General features: G+C 47.4%; 2 protein-coding genes across 11 annotated transcripts; one reads left to right on the forward strand and one right to left on the reverse strand.

Annotated features, from left to right (window-relative positions):
• The first annotated feature begins 366 nt into the window (after positions 1–366).
• Positions 367–4495, forward strand: LOC125553277 (luc7-like protein 3). 10 transcript variants are annotated; one of them, XR_007304013.1, is made up of 7 exons: positions 367–737; positions 826–901; positions 1043–1243; positions 1590–1799; positions 1898–2261; positions 2348–2416; positions 4080–4495. XR_007304013.1 is itself a non-coding variant. In XM_048717091.1 (6 exons), the coding sequence occupies exons 1-5, from the start codon at positions 526–528 to the stop codon at positions 2231–2233; spliced, it is 1035 nt and encodes a 344-aa protein (XP_048573048.1). In that variant the 5' UTR covers positions 367–525; the 3' UTR covers positions 2234–2261; positions 2348–2437. The 10 variants fall into 10 exon arrangements, 4 of the variants coding, with proteins under 4 accessions (XP_048573048.1, XP_048573049.1, XP_048573047.1 ...); XR_007304011.1 differs by lacking the exon at positions 4080–4495 and adding an exon at positions 2488–2554; XR_007304012.1 differs by having other exon boundaries at positions 368–737; positions 2351–2416.
• Positions 4496–5410: 915 nt separating this feature from the next.
• Positions 5411–11098, reverse strand: LOC125555022 (nucleolin-like). The gene is made up of 13 exons (XM_048718344.1): positions 10970–11098; positions 9685–10123; positions 9464–9592; positions 8382–9292; positions 8162–8251; positions 7834–8076; positions 7166–7390; positions 6935–7046; positions 6673–6849; positions 6405–6580; positions 6170–6317; positions 5973–6085; positions 5411–5881 (listed from the first exon to the last, which is right to left on the reverse strand). The coding sequence occupies exons 1-13, from the start codon at positions 11096–11098 to the stop codon at positions 5810–5812; spliced, it is 2964 nt and encodes a 987-aa protein (XP_048574301.1). The 3' UTR covers positions 5411–5809.
• Between the last annotated feature and the right edge of the window lie 2002 nt (positions 11099–13100).

Here is a 13100-nt window from a genome sequence, read left to right on the forward strand (position 1 = left end):
AGGAATCGATTGATTTGCATAATTTAAGAAAGTTAGATCCGTGATTTGTTATACGTTAGGAAAGTGCTGGTTGTAATAAAGAGTGAAGAGAAAAATAAACCGATGGACCAGGGTGGGAGGGGTGGTGGGAGGAGAGACGGAAAAAAAAATTACAGAGAAAATAAACCGCGGAGACTATTCACCAACTCGTCTATTAGGAGTAGATAGAGATAACTAAAACCAGATGAAAATCCTATAGTAGAAGAGTTGGAGTAATAAATACAACAACAAATTGGGTAATTGGACTTGGAACCTGAAATTTCATTGAGATTTGGGCCCAAATAACAATTATCCAAGAAATCCAATGGCCGGCCTGCACTTTTCTCTCTCTCTCTGGTGTATTTCTTCCTCTGGCTCTCGTGCCTTCCCCAGACATCTCACACCGCCGCCGCCGCCGAGGGTTAGGGTTTGTGGCCGGAGATCCCTCGATTGGATTGGAGCGGCCGGCGCGGCGTGGTCGAATCGAATCGAAGAGAAGCGATAGAGATGGACGCGCAGCGTGCTCTGCTGGACGCGCTGATGGGGTCGTCGCGGGACCTGACGGAGGAGGAGAAGAAGGAGCACCGGGAGGTGGCGTGGGACGACCCCGACGTGTGCGCCCCCTACATGGCCCGCTTCTGCCCCCACGACCTCTTCATCAACACCAAGAGCAACCTCGGAGTATGCCCAAAGATCCACGACCCGGCCCTAAAGCAAAGGTTTTTATCTAGATTTCTTCCGATTCATCTTCATCCCCCCGCTAACAAAATCCTAATCCTAACCAAATCGATGAATGTTTGTATGCAGCTTCGAGTCCTCCCCCCGCTACGCCGCCGTCCTCCCCAAATTCGAGGCTGACCTCGCCCACCGCTGCGAGAGGCTGGTCTGTTTCCTTCTTCCTCTTCCTCTTGCTCTTCCCCCCGCACGCACACACAGATTTTGCATCTACATATGTTTTGTGGTTGAATTATCTATCCAGATTCCAACATATATCTCTTTCTTTCTGCTGCTGCTGCTGCTGCAGGTCCAGGACCTGGATAAGAAGATCAGGCGCGGCCGCGACAGGCTTGCGCAGGACGTCGTGGAGGTGCCGCCCCCCGCCGCCCATGCCGAGAAGGTCGAGCAGCTCGCCATTCTCGAAGACAAGATCAAGAAGCTGCTCGAGCAGATTGAGCAGCTCGGCGACACCGGCAAGATCGACGAGGCCACTGCGCTCATGAGGAAGGTACTGCACAGACCCTCTGGCCTTCTCTTTGTGTTTACTAATCTTACTTAGGGTCTGTTTGGATTGGATTCAAGCCTGGGGCTGCCCTACCAATTAATTAATTGGCGTTGGCGTGCTTTCGATACTAGACACCAAAAAGTCGGATCCACGCCAATTTTTTGGCAGCCTTTGTACATCCGCGGGTTGCAGAATCGCTGGCGGTGAAAACCTACGCCAAATTATTCGCGTGGCCAACTTTGGCAAGGCTAGCACGGACAGTGAATGGAACATCGTCTTACTGATTATTACTAGCCATTGGCGATAATTACATGATGCCTCAGCCAAAGCTTCTGTTCCTGGCTTGCAGGTGGATATTCTCAACCTCGAGAAGTCGGCTCTCACCCACCAGATAGAGACCAAGCTCTCCATGGTCCCGCAAGAGAAGAAGATGGAGCTCTGTGAGCAGTGCGGCTCCTTTCTCGTCACCAACGACGTCCTTGAGAGGACGCAGTCCCATGTCACCGGCAAACAGCACATTGGTTATGGTCTGGTCAGGGAATTCCTCGCCGAATACAAGGTCAGTTGTAACTAGTGGTTGCGCCAAAACAGAACAATGTTTTCTTTTTTGTTTGGTTCATCACGCACACCAAGTTCTGATGATAGTTGCTTTTTCAGGCTGCGAAAGAAGCGGAGAAGCTTGCAAGGGAGAAGGAAGCAGAGGAGCGTCAGAACCGGGAGAGAGGATACCATAACAGAGGCCACCGCGACGACTATAGGGAGAGATCCAGGGAGCATGACCGTGACCGCTACTATGAGCGAGGAAGCCGTGACAGAGAGAGGCCCTATGAGCAGGGAGGTAGAGGGTCAGACTATAGAGGCGGTTCCTATAACAGCCGCAGGGATTCTGAAAGGGCGAGGCCCAGAGATAGGAACGGTGGTGATTTTTCAAGAAGAGGAGACCCGGGGAGGGTGAGGAGCAGGTCCCGGTCTCCAGGCAGGCATGGTTATTAATCATTTCAAGTTATATGAGACTCATGAGGTAGACCATTATGCTCCTTTGCTTATTCATTCAGTCACAATGTCTGAGTGTTGTCATGATTAAATTTAAACCTTACTCTGCTCTAGCAGCTCTTTGTTGAAACCATACCCCTATGGTCTTCCTTTTATTATAGAGAGGATAAAAAACAGAGGAAGGTACCATCTGTTTCTTGGCAATATTTCTGTGTTTATTACATCTTACGTGCACTCTGAGATTGTGTTTCCAGTCTAGGAACTGAGAAAATGTTGTTTGATATGATAAGAGCTGAAAGCCGTATGATGATACTATCATCCTATCCTATCCTAGGCAGGTATTCCGTAACCTCTGTCTGTCTTACATGTTAAAATGATTGATTGATTGATGACATACAAGGTTTGGTTAGGACCTGGAAGAAACACTAGACAGGTAACCTCCATCTTATACATGTTAAAATGATTGATGATATATACAAGGTTGGGTCGGACCGGACCTGGAAGAAACAGTAGGAAGGTAACCCGTAACCTCCATCTTATACTACATGTTAAAATGGTTGATGATACGACCTGGGAGAACAGTAGGAAGGTAACCCGTAACCTCCATCTTATACTACATGTTAAAATGGTTGATGATACGACCTGGGAGAACAGTAGGAAGGTAACCCGTAACCTCCATCTTATACTACATGTTAAAATGGTTGATGATACGACCTGGGAGAACAGTAGGAAGGTAACCCGTAACCTCCGTCTTATACATGTTAAAATGATTGATGATATATACAAGGCTGATTCGGACCGGACCTGGAAGAAACAGTAGGAAGGTAATCCGTCACCTCTGTCTTGCATGTTAAAATGGTTGATGATACGACCTGGAAGAACAGTAAGCAGGTAACCCGTAACCTGTCTTGCATGCTGAATTGATGACGTATGGAAGGTTGGGTGGGACCTGGAAAATTCAGGTAACATTATAGTAGAGCGGTTTCTGAATGCCTAGTCTTGTACGTACAAGATTTAATTTGCACTGCCAGTACAGATTTTGTGTACTGCGCCAGGCATTTCTTCTTGACAGATTTTAAGAAATGACATTGACTAGTATCTGCAGTAGGTGTATGGTACAATCGTTAAACACGAGGATTATTAGGTGTGATATGATGAAAATTACTATCGTACAGGGTTGGGTAGGACCTGGAAGAAACAGTAGGCAGGTAACCCGTAACCTCTGTCTTGCATGTTAAACTGATGATGATATATGCAAGGTTGGTTTGTTCAGGACCTGGAAAATTCAGGTTAACATTATAGGGTATATGCAAGGTTTCTGAAGGCCCAGTCTTGTACAAGATTTAATTTGCACCGCCAGGCATTTCTTGTCGACAGATTTTAAGAGATGACATTGACTAGTATCTGCAGTAGGTGTATCGTACAATTGTTAAAACATGAGGATGGCCGACATTGGGATTTCTTTCAGTCTAGGAACTGAAAAATTGTTGTGCGATAGAGCTGAACGTCTTGAGATGATGATAGCACTATCATATCATCCTAGTAGGCAGTGCAGTGCAGGTAACACGTAACCTCTGTCTGTCTTGCATGTTTAATAATTGAAATTGACATAGATACATGGCTGGGTAAGGAGGGGACCTGGAAGAGTGATTTTTTGGCAGAAGAACAAGAGGTAACAACAACATTTTTGGATATACCCAGCCAATTTGCATGGCCGATACAATACAGATCTTGTGTGTTTTCTTCTTCTTGTTGTTGTTTATCAAGAGACGAGCATGGTCTATCTTATCTTGTGATATATGATGGTCATTAGTAGTATTCATCATCAATCAATCTTTAAATACAGGATTGGATGGTCAACTTGGGACTTGTTTGGTACATCAACCAGAAGAATGAATTCCAGTGTGTTGTTGGCCGGTGCATGCCACGGAGATGAATGTTAGATTTCAATTACAGAATCACCCTTTTGGGCGTCGCTCGATGGTTGAGAGTTGAATTTGAGCTTTGAGCGGACTTGAAACGTTTTGTTCCAACCACCTGATGCAAATTTTCTGGCTGTATTTGGTTCAAATATGAAATGCAGATCGGTACCTTTGCACTTGTTTCTACCACACCTTTTGTTCCAACCAACGAATACCTGCCCTGGGTGTGAAATATAATTTGGTCATATGGTTTTTTAGGTCCTAGATCTGACTATCCAAACATGTATTGTGAGCCATAAAAATTATGTCTCTTGATTCATTATCAAATGAGATTGAAACATACTCCCTCCGTCCCAAAATGAGAGTGCAAAATTGAGATAGTTATTTTGAAATGGAGGGAGTGATTTTTATGGCATATTAATTATGCATGCTCGACTAGTTAAATCGATGACCTAAATTTTCATGCCAGACTTATTCGCATCAAGAGGGAGTAAGCAATTATAATTATCATCACATTCAAAACATGTGTGCACGGAGTTTCAAAAAACAAAAAAAACATCTGGGAATGTATCTAAAAACACAAGAGTGGTCAAATGTACAAACAAAACATCCATCTTCAAATGCTGCTATGCATACACCAAGAATGCCTTCATCGCCCCAAGAATGCAGCACGCCGCCTCTAGACGAACATGCTGGAGGGCTTTTCTTACCTGCCTCATGAAGATGCTCCAGTAATTTTCGCACGTTAGCAAATTACCAAGACAAGGAAATCAAGTTAGGGGCCAAAATCAGTCACTGATTCCTACTCCTTGACGTACCAGAAACACCAAAGCCTAAAAGTTTCCGTATGCAACCATCAACAACCCAAAATCCAACTCATAATTGAACCAACCAGAACCAATCTCTTATATAACACCAAAACAACTTGTTGATCCATGCTGAAATTCTGTCATCATGTCCCCCAATGAGCACCTCATAAATATGACCAAATTTGGACCCAAGTGCTAAAATAGCCAGCCAATGAACCTCGACAAAACAAGTCTACTTGACCAACTCCAACAATTGTGACACCATAAACTGCAGCCTCATGTGAATGCTAGTTACTGCATGCATCATCCATCCACTATATAATCACAACATGTACACCAAATATCCCCAAGACAAGAATCAAATATCTTACCAAACAACAGTCTCATATCCCCATTGACCTCAAGACCAACATCAACAATCTCAGGCAATTCTCCGCAAAGCCACATAAACTGTCTAAAATCCATAATCCATAATGTTATCTAATCAAATACAGAGAGGTCGGTCCATGTCATGCCTCTAGTTCTATAACATCATCCACCAATATCCTCACAACAGATTCATGACCCCAAACATGTCCTTTAACAAGGACAGTTAATTATTGGTCTGCGACAACGAACGGTACTTTGAAAGATAACTAACAACCAACTGACTTGCGAGTACTAGTAGCTAAATAAGCGGCAATATGTTTCTCACTAGTCACTACCAAACCAAACACTAGTGTCACACGGCACCACCTGATGTCTGCATGTAAACCGATGTTAGTGCCGCATGATCATTGCAAATATCAAACAAGACCAGTAAGAGAAAGTCACACCAGCTGACAAGAGACATACTGTGATACCACCTAGTGGTGGTAATAACCGCCTCCAGAATGCCCGCCTCTATGGTGTGGTTGGAATGCACCCCTACCATATTGCTGCATTACATGGTAGACAAAAGCAAAGGCCAGAAAATTAGACAAATAGACAGATGGATAACCAAACTTCACCAAGGTATATTATACTTACAGCTGGGGCAGGGGGAGGGGCATGGGCATGGGCATGGGCAGGGGGCGGGGCATGACCAGGAGCAGGGCCATAGTGATGATCACGTGAATAACCACCCCTCGTCCCAAAAGAGTCTGCAATGGCAATATACAATGAGAAACTATCACAAAATAAGATCAAAGGGGCATAGCAAAATGGTTACAGCATAGGATTACAACCTCTGTGGCGGTCACCTCCAGGAAATGGTGGCTGGTCATAATGACCAAAACGGTTCCCTCCAGGAAATGGTGGCTGCTCGTAATGGTCAAAGCGAGGGCGCACACGAGGAGGACCACCATGCTCAAAGTATCCAGGAGGACCGGGTTCCTATCATATAAAAAGTAAGTTCAGTGCAGATGGTACAGAGAATTAATTACTTAGCACTTAACATAGCAATACAATATTGTAACAAACCATGTGAGAATATGGCCTCTTAGCACCATGCCGAACATCTTCATAGAGATATGGGTTTTCACCAAAGGGTCTACCAAAATCACCCTCGGGCTCAAATGTTGGCCCTCTAGGTGGATGATGATATCCTCTCCCCTGTCCTCTATCAAACAAATCATGCTGCCTTCCTGAGGAACCCCCTGCGAAGCCGAATATTAGTCAGCAGTGTAAAAATGAGCTCAAAAGGTTGAAGCAGTAAATTTGTGTTTCTGAATCGCAATAGGAAGCCCACCTTGAAAGGCAGGAGGAGCCTGCCTGGCTCGGAAATCAGAGGGCGAAGCTTCAAAACTGTTGTTACTGTATGCAGAATTAAATCTCCCACCACGAACAGGAGTGTGATTATTGAAACCCCTATCACCATGGAAACCTTCCCGGCGAGGGGCAGCTCTTCCCCTATTAAAACCTCTACCTGCACAGCCATAGAAGTCAACAAACAAATCCTCATATAACAACACAAGCAGTAGAGGAATTCGGGAGGGAGCACAGTTACTTACCAGGCCTGTTAAAACCAGATCCAGGATGTCCAATTCGAAACCCGCCACTCATTTCACCTTTCACAGCCTGACTTTTAGGTAGAGGGTTTGAAAGTCTAACCCTTACTTTTAGCTAAGTTAAAAAAACACCAAAATTATCTATCACTTATAAGCATCTACACAAGGACATGTGAGCACATTGTTTGGTATACATGAAAACAAAGACGGTACCATTCCAAACCAGAAAAATACCTTTGCTTTTCCAACATCACCCAGCTCGGTGTTGTTGGTGGCTTCAATACAAGCAAGAGCCTCCTCATGGGTTGAGAAGTTGACAAATCCAAAATCGTTTCTTTTAGCACTAGACATATTGCGAGCAAGCACAACTCGTTCTATCAAACCATAAGCTTTGAATCGGTTTTTAACACGCTCTTCATCCCAGTATGGTGGAAGCCCATCAATAAAAACTGATTTGACCTGCAGCATGAAAAAGTAGTCAACGACATGACAAATCATAGACTTGCAATGGTTGGACATGAAAACCAAATAATTGAGAACATTCCAAATGTGCAAATAGGATTTTGTTTTTGTTTTTTTTCCACCACAATACCCATATGTAACAAAGTGAGGACACCAAGAAAAGTGTATAATGCACAAATATATGTGGTAATCATATGGTCATAGAAGACATCTCATCTCAGTCTGATGTAAAATTTAAATTATCTAAATTGTAGTAACAAGCAGCCAAATATGAGCATCATTGCAAACCATAACTCCTGGATAAATCATAAACTACAAATAGCTAACCAATAGTTAGTATTAAAACTATTACTGCAAGTACAACGGCATCTTTCTACTTATGTCATTTAATTCACTAACACCATCAATAAAAAAAGTAGATAGTAAAAGTAGTTAAGCACCTGAGCCATAACTTCTGCATCTGCTTCTTTTATTGGCTCTGCAAAAGCAACTTTTGCAGTTCTCTCAGGATGACCAAACAGAGCATCTGGTTGCTGCAGCCTCTTGAATGCAAGCATCGCATCCGCGTGGCAAGAAAACTCGAGAAATGCAAAACCACGGCTCTGGCCTTCGTTTTGAGTATCAGGAACAAGAGTTAAGCTTTGAACTCCTTCAACTCCATAGTCAAGCAGCCTCTTCTTAATCTGAAAAAGAAAGGCGCAGAATTAGCAAAATTTACTTATTAACAGGCAAGCTCGTGATTGCGCATATTATTTAAGGAAAACTTACAGCTTCCTTTGTCCATGTATTGCAAATATTGCCCAAGAAGAGTGTGTCGTTGTCCTCGCTAGCGGCAACGGCACAACGTTTGCCATGTATCTGCAGCAGAAGAAAAAATAAATTAAACATGTGTCACACATCCCACAAACAATCGGACATCGCATCACAGAACACTGTATCTTAACATTTGTTTTTCAAAGTAATAGTGTCAGGGGAGCTGAGGTATTACCATAGGATTCTTCACCTCAGCAAGCGCGCGAGCCACCTGGTGTTTGTTTGCAAACCTGACGAACGCAAAGCCCTTGTTCTTGTTGGTGGAGAGATCCTTGTGGAGACGGACCTCCACAACATGACCGACGTGCGCAAACACCTTCCTAATATCCTCCTCGACGGCTTCACGGTCCAGCCCTCCCACAAAGATCTCTAGCTCCTTTTTGCGCTGCCTGTTCTTGGCCATGTCTGACATAACCTTGCGCTCGTCCTCTTGCTGTTTGACCTCACCTGCAGCCTGGCCGTGCTCCTCCGACGCCCTAGCACGGTGCTCTTCCTGTTTGCTCTCAGCTGCAGCCTGCCCGTCGTCGTCGTCCTCCGTGGCCTTAGCAAGGTCGTCTCCTTGTTTGATCTCAGATGCGGCCTGCCCTTCACCCACGGAGACAGAGTCGTCGAAGATGACCTCTTGAGGATCCTCCTCCTCCTCTTCCTGCTGAGCATCCATCTGTTGTTGGTGGAGTGGGTGCTTATTTTCTGAATTATCATCATGAGTTGCAGCAAGCATTTGTCCCTGGTGGAGTGGGTTAGGTTGGCTGTCTTGCTTATTTTGTGCATCATGAGTTGCAGCAGTCTTTACCGCTACATCATCGTCATCGGCTTTTCCACCCTCCTGCTCTATCACCTCCGCTTCTTTGCTCTGTACCGCTTGCTTGTTCGCATCGGGCGCTGCATCCTCCTGGTTATTATTTCCTTGCGCTTCTTCTTGCTCTACGGACAACAACATATCATGAGGCTCTCCAGCCTCCACCTCCATTTTCTGCTGCTGCTCATCATCATTGGTAGGAGACGGCACGTCGGCCTCACTCGGCTCATCGACTGTGATTGAGGTTGGCTCCTCCTCCTTGATGTGCTGGTGGACTGTGGTTGAGCCTTGATGGCATCATGACATGACATGACATTCCATTATCCATTACAATACAAGGTCGAATGGGGGAGTATGTACAGTAGTGGAAAGGAAAGGAAACATCTTCTCTCTCTCTCTATATATATATAGATATAGATATAGAGTAAGATTAGAGTTAGAGTAGGTAGTGTACTTACTATATATGTCTGGCGAGGAGGCGCAGTGTTGAGGGGATGCCTCTGTCGAGTCAGAGATCTCAATCGTCTCCCGCCCCGCAAAAGCAGAGGCAGAGGCAGAGGCAGAGGCAGAGGCAGAGGCGGCGGCATCTGGAAAGAAGAAGAGGAGACGGGCAGTGAGAAGGAAAGTCGAAAACTTTTTATTTAGGTAGGGCGGAGGAAAGAGGAACAAGGGCAACTACCTTGGGTGTTGTGGGTGAGCTGCTCCTGCTCCTGTTCGTGCTCCTGATCCTGCTCCTGCTCCTGCTCCTGCTCCTGCTCGTGCTCCTGCTGGGCGGCGTCGGGAGCCTCCTCCGGGGGGGGTGGGGGGGGGGGGGGGGGGGGGGGGAGCAAGCAAGCAAGGAAGGGGATTGCTTGGTTAGACAGCGAGAAACAGAGACAGAGAGAGCGCGCGCGCCCACCAGAGAGGAGGGAAGAAAGGAAGCACCTGCGGCGGGAGGCGGCGGGGTCTTGGCCGCTCGTCCGCGCCCACGGCCGCGGCCGCGTCCCCGGGCCCGTCCTCGTCCTCGGCCGCGACCGGCCGCCGGCGCCATGCTTCTTGGGTGATGAAGGAGTGGAGTTGGGGGTTTGGTTAGGGTTGGGAGTTGGGACAGACAGATTTGGGTGGGGAGGGGAGCAAATCTGATGAAGGAAGGAGTTTCGAGTTGGGGATTTCTTTCCTTCCTTGCTTGCTTCTTCTCTTTTTCCACCTCCCCCACCCCACCTACATTCTTTCTATTCTAAATTTCTAAATGAAAGAGATGGAGATGGATGGGTGAGGTGGCGCCACACACACAGACCCTTAACCCTTTTCTTTCCTTCTCCCCTTTCTTCATCTTCAACTTCCTTCTTAAATAATAAAAAATGGCTACATGTGGTGCCGCCGTCGCATCCTAGTCCTATGTGGTGCCGCCGTCCTTACTGCCCTACGGGGCTACACCTCCTATGCCTCCCGGTGCCCCGACTGGTTCGGGTCATGGTTCAGCTGCCCCCAGCGCCCATCCTTCGTCACCATATGATAGCGCGCCTCTGGCAATCGCCCCTCACCCGGAGACGGATCCTTTGACGGGTTGCTACGCACCACCGGCACAGGCTCATGCGGATCATACGGCGGCGCCGTCGTCGTTTTACTTCTCGCACCTCCTTCCAGTGAAGCTTACGCCGAATAATTACTTGTCATGGCGGGCTCAGGTGCTACCTCTCCTCCGAAGCCGCTACCTGGAGGGATACGTTGATGGCTCCAACCCTTGTCCGCCGCCGTATCATCCGGCGTATCACATGTGGGTGGCCCAGGATCAGGCAATCCTCTCCGCTATCCAGTCATCGCTCACTCCGAGCGTGTTGTTGCTGGTCATCTTCGCCGCGACGTCTCGGGATGCCTGGTCGGCGCTTCACAGCAGCTTCGCCTCACAATCTATGACGAGTGCTCATGCTATACGCACCGAGTTGGGGAAGACTAAACTCGGCGGCCTAACCATCACTGAGTACTTCACCAAGATGCCCGGTCTCGCTGACACCTTGGCCTCGATCGGCCAACCGCTTGGAGATGAGGAATTCAGCACCCACGTGCTCAATGACCTTGATGATGATTATGACAATCTCATCGAGAATATCCATGGTCGTGAGGCTCCACTTCCGCCACGAGAGCTCTATACGCGTCTTATTGGTCGTGAACAGCGCATCAAAGCGCGTCGTGCCTCTCCGAGCTTCGTCTCTGCCAATGCCGCGACCCGCGGTAAGCCACAGAAGCCGTCGCCACTTGGTGGGAAGCCGGCCTCATCCCCGCAGGCTCCGCGGGGCGCTGCGCCATCCATCACTGGCGGTGCCAGGCCGGTGGCTTGTTATCCCTGTTGCGGTGCTCAGCAGGCCTGTCAGCTGTGTGGCATTGAGCGCCACATCGCCTCCCATTGTCATCGATGCTACAAGCAAGATTTCCTCGGCCTGGGCAATAATGGCAAAGGGAATGAAAAATAGGCTGTTGCGGTGGCAAGTCATGAACATGGGCGCACTCCGTCCTACTCCATTGATCCTACATGGTATATGGACACGGGAGCCACGAACCACCTCACCAACAAGATGGCCAAGCTCTCCACTCAGGAACCATATCGCGGTCATGATCAGGTGCACACCGCCAATGGAGCAGGTATGCGCATCTTCCATGTTGCCCAGGCCTCACTTCTTGCACACAACTTTCGAAAACAACATCTTTCCAATATTCTTCGAGTTCCCACTGCTACACGTAGTTAGTTGTCTGTCCCTCAACTTACTCGTGATAATAATGTCCTTGCTGAGTTTCACCCTTTTCGTTTCTTTATCAAGGATCGGGACACGAGGGCCGTTCTGCTTAGTGGCCGTCTTCGCCATGGTTTATATGCACTTGACGCGCCGCCCACATCTCCTATGCAGTCTTCTCCTCAGGCGTTCAGCGGTGTTCGTGTGTCACCTACACATTGGCATGCACGCCTTGGTCACCCTGCTGCTCCTATAGTTTGTCATGTGCTACATCGTCATGAACTACTAGTTGTGTCCAATAAAACTGCTGAAACTATTTGTGATGCCTGTCAGCAGGCAAGAGTCATCAACTTCCGTTTTCAGAGTCTAGTCGTGTTGTGGAACATCCTCTTTAGCTTGTGTTTTCTGATGTATGGGGTCATGCCCAAACGTCTGTTAATGGCCACAATTATTATGTCAGTTTCATTGATGCTTATAGCCGGTTCACTTGGCTTTATCTTATTAAGCAAAAATCTGATGTGTTTGATGTCTTTATTCAGTTTCAAGCACACGTTGAGCGTCTCCTTAAGCATAAAATTATTCATGTTCAATCCGACTGGGGGGTGAATATCACAACCTCAACACATTTTTCAACAAACTTGGGATTTCTCACCGTGTGTCTTGTCCTCATACACATCAGCAGGATGGAACCGCTGAACGTAAGCATCGTCATCTTGTAGAAACTGAACTTACTTTGCTAGCTCATGCCTCCGTTCCGTTTAGGTTCTGGAGCGATGCCTTCTCCACCGCCTGTTTTTTGATAAACAAGCTTGCCTCGCGACTTCTGAATATGAAAATGTTGGGGAACGTAGTAATTTCAAAAAAATCCTACGAACACACAGGATCATGGTGATGCATAGCAACGAGAGGGGAGAGTGCGTCCACGTACCCTCGTAGACCGAAAGCGGAAGCGTTAGCACAACGCGGTTGATGTAGTCATACGTCTTCACGATCCGACCGATCCAAGTACCGAACGCACGGCACCTCCGAGTTCAGCACACGTTCAGCTCGATGACGTCCCACGAACTCCGATCCAGCAGAGCTTCATGGGAGAGTTTCGTCGGCACGACGGCGTGATGACGGTGATGATGATGCTACCGATGCAGGGCTTCGCCTAAGCACCGCTACGATATAATCGAGGTGGATTATGGTGGAGGGGGGCACCGCACACGGCTGGAATAGATCAACTTGTGTGTCTAGAGGTGCCCCCTGACCCCGTATATAAAGGAGCAAGGGGGGAGGCCGGCCGGCCCTAGAGGGCGTGCCAGGAGGAGGATTCCTCCTCCTAGTAGGAGTAGGATTCCCCTCTTTCCTACTCCTACTAGGAGGGGGAAAGGAAGGGGGAGAG

This window comes from Triticum urartu, chromosome 4 (assembly GCF_003073215.2).
Source record: "Triticum urartu cultivar G1812 chromosome 4, Tu2.1, whole genome shotgun sequence".
NCBI lineage: Eukaryota > Viridiplantae > Streptophyta > Magnoliopsida > Poales > Poaceae > Triticum > Triticum urartu.

What these genes read in the sequence shown, in the direction of transcription:
- LOC125553277 (XM_048717091.1), top strand. Translation starts at nt 526, where the DNA reads ATGGACGCGCAGCGTGCTCTGCTGGACGCGCTGATGGGGTCGTCGCGG. An exon ending in CCCACCGCTGCGAGAGGCTG is followed by an intron (nt 902 to 1,042) that starts GTCTGTTTCCTT and finishes CTGCTGCTGCAG; the next exon opens with GTCCAGGACCTGGATAAGAA. An exon ending in CCACTGCGCTCATGAGGAAG is followed by an intron (nt 1,244 to 1,589) that starts GTACTGCACAGA and finishes CCTGGCTTGCAG; the next exon opens with GTGGATATTCTCAACCTCGA.
- LOC125555022 (XM_048718344.1), bottom strand. Translation starts at nt 11,098, where the DNA reads ATGGATATTCTCGATGAGATTGTCATAATCATCATCAAGGTCATTGAG. An exon ending in CTGAGGTGAAGAATCCTATG is followed by an intron (nt 8,252 to 8,381) that starts GTAATACCTCAG and finishes CTTCTGCTGCAG; the next exon opens with ATACATGGCAAACGTTGTGC. An exon ending in AGAGGCCATATTCTCACATG is followed by an intron (nt 6,318 to 6,404) that starts GTTTGTTACAAT and finishes TTTATATGATAG; the next exon opens with GAACCCGGTCCTCCTGGATA.